This window comes from Haliaeetus albicilla, chromosome 4 (genome assembly GCF_947461875.1).
Source record: "Haliaeetus albicilla chromosome 4, bHalAlb1.1, whole genome shotgun sequence".
NCBI classification, from domain to species: domain Eukaryota; kingdom Metazoa; phylum Chordata; class Aves; order Accipitriformes; family Accipitridae; genus Haliaeetus; species Haliaeetus albicilla.
In genome coordinates, this window is record NC_091486.1 from 17,512,357 (window position 1) to 17,520,976 (window position 8,620).

Consider the following 8,620-nt stretch of genomic DNA (forward strand, 5'->3'; position numbering starts at 1 on the left):
GGGCCCAGGACACGTGGGACTGTTCCACGGTCAGCAGAAGTGGGCAAATGCAGAAGTAGGTAGAAGCTAGATGAGTAATGTGCTGTATGACAAACGATGTGAAAGACGATACGGCAAGGACGATCACTGAAATGGCAGGATCTCTGAGGGAAATTAGGGTGGCCATAAAACAGAGGCAAGGTATTTTTGAAAGCAGGCCTGAGAATTTATTTTAGCACATTAATATTGAGTAAGTATTCCTGGAGATACTCTGGGGGATGATAGATGGACTCAAGGTATTGTTACTAATCACTGTGGTTTTAAGTTTTGGAGCCGAAGTACGCTTGGCATCCCTAACCCAACTGGACTTCTGATGGGAAAATTACATTCTTCGGGAAGTAATTTAGAAGGTCAAAGAAAAACCAGAAAGAACTTCTCCAGCAGCGATTTCCCCTGCTCTCTAAACTGTCTTTTAGTGTGGTAATAACTCCAGAATGAAAGGATCTATTCTCACCTTCCAGATGAAAGGGCTAATGCAATTTAAAATTTTTGCATGCAAAGATTTTATGGCTTGGTAACCGGCCATGCTTGAAAGCGATCCAGGATGGGATGAACATGTGAGAGAGCACCTGGCTGAGCTTGACCCTTTCCTTGTCTGCCCTGTCTCCTGCAGATAATGGTGATGACCGGTCCGAGAGCATCCTTGCCGAGAACCATGTGGATGGCACCGCAGGGATCCTGAGTGGAGCCGGTGGGAGGAAGCCCATGAAGACAGGCATGAAGGAGCTGGCGGTTATGAGGGAGAAGGTGAACGAGCAGCAGCGGCAGATGGGCAAAGTCGGCAAGCCCCATCACAACCACGAGGACTCAAAGAAGTCACGGCTGTCGACGGGCAGGGTGAGAGGGCAGGGGGGCGTGGGGAGCTAATGGAGGCAGCTGTGGGCTCGCCAGGAAATACTGAACACAAAGCCTTAGTGACATCTGCAACAAACTGTCTTAGGAAAAAAAAAAAAAGAAAGAGAAAGAAAAAGGGGGGAGAAGAAAAAAAGGAAAAGCAAATGTTTGCTTTGGCCTGAAGCTGGGGCTGAACACACCATCTGATGAACTTTGATGTGCTGGCGAGGAGGTGTTATTTTCATTGCAGCTTCACCTCCTGACGGCAGGGCTGGGGAAGGGGGGTCCCGCTGGCTTGACACCTACCTCTGCAGGGGTGTGAGCGTGCCCTTTGCCCACGGACCAGCTTTCTCACACCCTTTTTCCAGAAGCGAGTGCCAGGGGTGGCCCAAGGGGATTTGGGGGGGGGGGCTGCCTGCCTGCTGCAGGGTAGCACCAGTCCAGGTTGAGGGGGAAGCCCAGAGGCCCCGAGGATGGGCTGTGGGGCTGTCACATAGCAGGGAGAGCGACTGGAGTCTTCCCTGCCTCTTCTCGCTCTCTGTCCTCCAGTCCTTGGCCGTGGTTTCCCTCTAGTGGGCAGCTTGGTCAAGGCAGCTAGATGGGATGGGGATGGAAAGCCACCCCAAAAGGTCCATAATACATATCTCTATGTATAAGGTATACATATAATACATATAAGGTATTTATATCTGGGGAGCGTAGAGACGGAAAGGGGCTTTAAAAGAGAGCCCTCATCCCCTCCAAGAACAGGCAAAGGTTCAAAATAAGGTGCGGGCACCATCAACTTAGAGAGCTCCCACACTGCTGCTGCTCCTTCGGGGGGAAAAACACCCAGCAACTGCAAAAGCGGAGAGGTGTGGACTCGCTTTGGCTCACATCAGACATAATTCAACCAGACGGCCTTGGCTGGGTGTCCTGGCTTGGGGCTGCTGTGGAGCAAGAGGGATGCCTCCAGAGGCTGCCTTTGCTGGGCGCTCGCATTCCCAGGGCGTCCCCTCCACTCCCATGGGGTCTCACATGCTTTGTGTTGCACTTCTGGGCCAAAACTGCATCACAGGTGTGGGAACTGGGCTATGCTCACGGAAACCCTCCTGGTCTGTCTGGATTAGTCCTGCTTCGTATCACTTGTCACCACCAGTGGGACCCATGGGAGCATCTGTGAGGCTTCTCCTCCTCTGTGTCTCCAGGGCCTGTGACCTGATGTCATGTTGGCTCTTGGCCACGTGAGACATATGGGAGAGATGTGCATGTCTCACTATGTGGATCTCCACACATCGGCATGTGTGGACATGCAGCACTCTGATTTTGGCTGCCTGCAGGTGAAGTCGGCAGTGGGACCCAGTAGCAAACCTGTGTCACGAGGAGGTGCACACAGGTGTTCATCCCTACTGGTGTTTCTGCTGTCCAAAGTGTTGACATTGAATGGTCTTATTGCCCTGATTTTTTTTTTGTTTTGTTTTCTGCTTCCTGGGCTCTTTGCAGACCCCTTGTCAGCAGGAGCTGGATCAGGTCCTGGAACGCATCTCCACTATGCGGCTGCCAGATGAGCGAGGTCCCCTGGAGCACCTCTACTCCCTCCACATCCCCAACTGCGACAAGCACGGCTTGTACAATCTCAAACAGGTAAGTGGGGAGAGCCAGAGCCCTGGGGCTGGCTGCACTCGCAGCAGCAGCCGTCGGCTCAGCGTGCGTCCCCACCATGTGCAGCCACAGAGGACATGCACAGCTCAGGGCTGGGCTGATGTCACGCACATGGTGCGAGGTGTGGGGTAAACAGCAAATATCACACATGGCATGGACAGGTTTAGTAACACCCAGGTGCATCTGCAGCCATGGGTTAGCAAGTGGGGATGCAAGACCCGTTTCCACATGTGGCTGTGGGCACCCCAGAGATGGAGAATCTGTTTAGTTCAGAGTCCCTTCTTCCCTGCGAGAGCTGCTTATCTGTCCAGGTCTATTTTCATGTGCTTTGAGCCAGGTCTTGTCCTGGCTGGGCCCTGCTAGAGGGGAGAAGCAGGGAGGGGCTGAATGCTGGCCAGTCTTGCAGGTGAAGCAGAAAGCACTGCTCCTGGGGTCAGGAAGGTTTCTAGCACACTTTACTGGTTTTCCTCCACAAATCGAGGCTGGTCCTACAGCTCCAGGAGGCATTCCTTCCAGGCAAGGTGGGTGTTGGGGTGCAGCATGCTTCTGAAAGTATTTATGGGACCCAAAAGGACTCAAATGACTCAATGTGTGTCTGAATTCCGCCTTCTTGACTTCATTCATGCAAAACCAGCAGGTGTCAGCAGATGAGGCATGGGGAAAAAAATACGAGGGAAAACCTCTTAGGCAGCAAAACACCAGCTTGTCCAGGGTTGACTGGCAGCTATGGGTGAATAGTACCTGGATATGAGCACCCCTTATAGCCATGTGTAGCTGAGCCTTTGGAGGGGACCCCAGAAAACCTGCTGTTTTCATGGCTAAGCCTTTTTCTCAGGGCTACTTCTACACCTTGATCAGGAGCATTAAAAAAAAAAAAAGTAGGATGCTCTGAGATAATCTCCCTCCATCCCTTCTCTTCCCTGTCCCACCTGGACCCTTGCCCTCCACCTCCCCCTGAAGAGCTCCATGGGCTGGCTGGATCCCCCAGCATGAGCACACTTGGAAGGAGTGGATGGAGCAGAGCTGGCGAATTCCCCATAAGGAGATGAGCTGTGTCTGGGGAACTAGCCTGCACAATGCAATGATGCACTGTGTGCTACAAAAGAAGAGTCTCTGCTGCTCTTGTACCTGGGAAACAAGTTAGCCTGCACTGAAGGGTGCAGACAGGTGACACACTGGTCACTGCTGCAGAAAAAGAGAGGGGACAAAAACTGCTTTCTCTTCTTCCCCCACCCCCTGCCCTGGTTAAGGGCAAACAAGGCAAATGTGAAGTGATACCCATTTCCCTCTATCTGGGTTTCCAGAGTTGAGCATCAGCTCCTTTTCGTTTGCTGGAAAGCAGATGCCAACAAAAGCATTCCCAGTTGCTCCCAGCTCCTGTGGGCCAGTGCTCGGGTGGAGGGTGCCTGGATGCACTCTCCTGCTGGGGAGGCTTTTTCTTTCTCTTTTTGTGGTTTTTATTCCCATGAACAAGGCTGCATTTTGACCTCAGTCCAGCTGCAGAAAATGGCTTGAATTCAGCTTTACTGAGTGCATGCAGAGACTGGCCTGCTGGAGTAACCTCTGCGTCTCCCGCTACACTCTGTTCAGAGACATATCTGCTGGGGATGGAGGGATGAGCTTCAGGTTCAAAGTGCCTGCAGCCCTTCCAGGGCAAGAAACTTCCCTCTAACCAGACCAGGCTGGGGGGGACAGAGTCCAGGTCCAGATGCACCATGGTCCTTACCTCTGTTCTGAGACAGAGTGAAAGCCTGTTTGGAAACATGTTTGTGTCTGGCTGTGGGAGCCTTGCTCTCATGTTTCAGTTTGTTTAGCCCAAGTGGCAGGTGAGAAGAAGCTTACACAGCTCTTCTGTCAGTCTGTCTCATCCCTCTTCCCCCAGGGATTTTTGACTCTATGGATGCTTTCATCCACAGTTGACAGAGCGCGACGCATCTCAGGGACAGTTGTCCTCGTGGTTCATTAAAATCGTCTTCTTGTCCCTGGCACAGCCCCTGGGAGAAGAGGTCCAGCCCTCAGCCTGGACTGCTGGAGCAGTGGTGCTGGTACAGCACAAACCCTGGGGTGTCTGAGTACAGAATCCCTGAATCTTGCCTAAATCTAAACTAGTGCCAAATTGCTGGAGAAACCCCAGCTCTCCCTGTGTTTGGGCTTTGGGTTGGTGGGGCTGGGAAGCAGGTTTTGTCCCCCTATTTCCTCAGCTGATGCCTGCCCTGTCCCTCTCCATGCAGTGCAAGATGTCGGTGAACGGGCAGCGTGGCGAGTGCTGGTGCGTGGACCCCATCCACGGGAAGGTGATCCAGGGTGCACCCACCATCCGCGGGGATCCTGAGTGCCACCTCTTCTACACAGCCCATGAGCAGGAGGACCGGGGAGCACATGCCCTGCGGAGCCAGTAGACGGACGTGATCCTGCTCGCTGGAGGCGGCTTGCCGTGGCCCCAGTGCTGGATTTTACATGGGTTTCAGCATGTCTCTTTAGGCTCTGGAAGAGACTAGGGTTGGGTCCTGTGTGCTGCCCTCCTCCCCTGCTGCCCAGCTCCTGGGGAGGGGAGGGATAACAGGAGGGGAAGGGCGGTGGGGGGGTTGCAAGGAGAAGGGACTGCTTTCCTATAGTCTTTCACCCAACGTAAGCCAGAGAACTGGTGTTTTTTGCTCCTCGCCCCGCAGCCTTGCCCTCCCTGCTGCTTCGCGGCATCTTCCTTACACCCTCCAGCACAGAGCGCCGTGTGCTCCCCGACACCTCCTGGGGACGAAACCCCTTGCCATGGGCAGGAGTGGGACAAAAAAACAAAGGAAAAACCCCACCCTTTCCCCCTCTTTCCCTCCCTTCCCCAAGACCAAAGACTGTAAATACTGTCGCCTGCCTCTTGCGTCCTGCCGGTCCCCTGCGCCCCAGCCCAGCCATCGGTCCTGGCATGGGATGCGGTGTGGGAGGGAGGGAAGGAGGAAAGTCCCTGGCTTCCCAGCTGGAACATGCTGGTGCGGTTGGGATGCATCCCCCAAGGAGGCATTAGTGAGGGAAAGGGCCAAGGATGAGACAGCTCCCCCCACCCCAAAACACCCCTGTGTGCTTCCCTTCCTAGCTGTGGGGCACAGCCAGCCTCACAGGGACCCGGTTCCAGCCGCTGGTCTGGGAGGAGGGGGCCTTTGGGTGATGGCGAAGCTAAATGCTTGATTTACTAGGGGATTTAAAGGGCTATTGCCCAGTATTTCTTAGGAACAGCTTATGCTGAAGGAGCTAAAGTGAACTTGCTGGGGCTGGGTGGAAGGATGCCTGTGTAGATTTAGAATAACAAGCCAGAGAGTCTCTCTTTCTCTCTCTCTCTGTCTCTCTCTCTCACACATTCATTCTTTCTTTGTTTCTAGATAAGAAAAAACCCATCTAAAACCTGCACTCCCAAGCAGCTGCCCTTGTCCCTCCATTTTTGCTTGGGACTGGAGTAAGCATCTGCTATTCAACACACACTTTTTCTTTTTTTTTGTAAGTGAATTACAGTATATATCTTGCTTTGTAAAGGCCCTGACACACACACACCCCTCTGCCCACACACACATTTGTATAGATTAAATCCAAGCGATTCCAGGCGCTCTGAGGAGAGATGTCTCTGCTGTTATTTCACCTGTTGATTTCTTTCTGTACAGAACACACCGAAGCTGAGAATAAATAACTTCCCCATCGCCTAAGCAAGGAGATTTTATTATTTTCTACCCCCCCTTTTTTTTTTAATATGGATACCATTTGCAGAGCAATTGCAAAAATCCTCTCCTTACAGAAAAAGCCTCAGGTTTTCCTTAAATGAAATTAAGGGGGGGCGGGGGGGGGGAGGAAGTAAAGCATCTCCCAGTTTCTGGAAATGCTTCTGAGTAGCAAACAGCCTCCAGATCCCAGGTTGTCTGCAGGGTTAGGTTGAATAGGATGGAGGAAGCGGTTTCATTGGTGAGTGTGGGTGCTGGCTGGGAGCACCCTGTGCCTGCATGGTGGGGGCCAGGCAGGAAAGCTACCTGACCGTGGCCTGCAGGGATGGGACCAGACCCTGGAGACTGCCAGCACGCCCCAGAAACACCAAATGGTGCTGCAGAAACATCACATCGGTGTCCCTACTGCTGATACCCCCTCATCTGAGGACTTTGGTCCAGAGAAGGAAAAGCAAAAAGCCCAATGGGCTCTGGGAGAAGGGGAGCTCTGGAGATTTTTTTGCCCTCCTCCTCCCCCTTCTTGGCCCCACATTTCAGATCTCAAGTGGGATGGGCACAGGTGGTCTCTGCAAATTAAGCCCTTTGCACATGACTTTGGATGTGGTAGTGGAGGAGATAGGGAAAGAACCCCCTTTGGAAAGTCAGGGGTGGGGGTGTGTACATGTGGATGTGTATGAGAGGGAGTGAGAGTGCATGAGAGAGAGAGAAAACACACCTGCATGCAAAGCCAAGTAACTGTAAAAATTATGCTACCTGTTTTCTGTTAACATCTGAGGGTGTTCTGCTTTTTCATGTAAACCTTGCACATGCTGGCTCTCATCTGCAGTTTGTACTTTTTGGTTTGTTTAGGAATCAGGAAGTTTTCTTTTGTGTTTTTCTTTTTTTCTTCTGGAAAAGCTGAGCTGCATAAAGTTGGAATAAATTAAATGGGATGCCAGAAAACTGTCATCTTCACCCTCCCCACTTCTCTGTTCATAGGACACATTTCTGGATGCATCACACGCAAATTTGGGCCTGTTCAGCTTTTGTGCTGGGGGTATTGTAAACACTGGGCCCAACAAGTGGCAACTGGAATTGGGCTTTTCATCGTTACTGGTCCCAGTTCTATGAGCAGGGAGGAATGGGTGTCACTTGCCCACTGGCCTGCTATGTTCCTCCTCCACACATGGTACCTTGTGAGTTTGCAAAATGCAACTGTGCCCTCAAGTTCTCTCGAATGAGTGTCTGGCCAGCACATGTGCAGAGACCCATCTCCCTGCCTGACAGCAGCTAGATTGGGTGGAAAAGGCTGGTTGTGTCCTGCTTTGCTGGGCAGAGAGGGTGGCAGCATGAATGCCCGGTCCAGGTCCAGCGTGATGCTCATGAAGCTCCCTGAGTTGCTGAGAGGCTGCATGAGAGCAGTGGTTTCCTGCTCCTTGTGCAGGGGAGCAGCTTTGCAAGGTCCCTCTTACCCGGTGCAGGGACCTCAGGGACCCTGGCAGATGCTTTGGGCAAAGGCTACAGGAAGAAGGGAGCTCTGCTCTTTCCAGCTTCCCAACCTTGGTATTTCAGGGGCTTCTTGAGTTAGCAGTTGCATCTGACTGTGCTGTTTGTTAGCCGGCAGATGGGCCTGTTCTCCATGAACATGTTCTCCCTGTCATCCAGGGTCCTTTAAGCATCTCGCTATGGTTCTGGTCTCGTCTGCACCCCATGCAAAGAGTTCCTTGGCTGAGCGGGGCACTGCAGGGAGAAAACCTCCATGGGTTTCTATGGAGGAACCTTCCAAGGGCTCTCCCCTTTGCTTGCTCAAGGAGAGAAAAATTTGAGCCAGCTGAAAAGCTAGCCTTAGTGTTTTCATGCGAAGCGTTTGCCCAGAACAGGCTGCTGGGAAGGTGCAGGGGGGCCTGGGCTGCGTGTGGGATCAGGGCTTGGCTGAGCTGCTCAATTCACGGGGCTGTGGAGGCAGGTCCCTTGAAGGTCCTGCACCTTCTCCCAAGGTGAGAGGTGCTGCCTAAGGGAGCATGATGGCACAGCTCAGTGCTTGGAGCACCATGGGGAGGCAAAGAACAATAATAATAAAAAACCCACCAACGCACACTGCATTCAACTGCAGCCTTGAAGGAGGCCCTGTGTGGCCCCTGACTACCAGCATTCAGGTAACTGCGGTTTCCCTTTGCCTTCCCCAAAGGAAGGCAAAACCACCGGGCTGCTTCCCCATTTGTTTTTTCCTACCCTGTGCCAGGATGTTGAGTGGGATCGACACATGCTGACGGGCTGGGCAGTGGTGGGGAGCACCACGAAACTGTATGGGGACAGGAGCCAGTGAGTGCATGGGGCTGCAGGGAAGCGGGTGGGGGGGGGAAACAGGCAAGCTGGAGGGTGGGATATAAGCTGGAGAACATGAGAAAAGCAGCAAAATTAACATTTAA

At 52.7% G+C, this 8,620-nt stretch overlaps 1 protein-coding gene across 1 annotated transcript in view; it reads left to right on the top strand.

The window, feature by feature from the left end:
• Positions 1 to 7,160, top strand: part of IGFBP2 (insulin like growth factor binding protein 2) — a 63,793-nt gene extending 56,633 nt beyond the window's left edge. The window contains exons 2-4 of the mRNA XM_069781099.1: positions 653 to 876; positions 2,356 to 2,496; positions 4,746 to 7,160. Of these exons, the coding sequence (XP_069637200.1) occupies positions 653 to 876; positions 2,356 to 2,496; positions 4,746 to 4,913 (533 nt within the window). The 3' untranslated portion in view covers positions 4,914 to 7,160. The remainder of the gene's footprint in view (positions 1 to 652; positions 877 to 2,355; positions 2,497 to 4,745) is intronic.
• Positions 7,161 to 8,620: the final 1,460 nt, after the last annotated feature.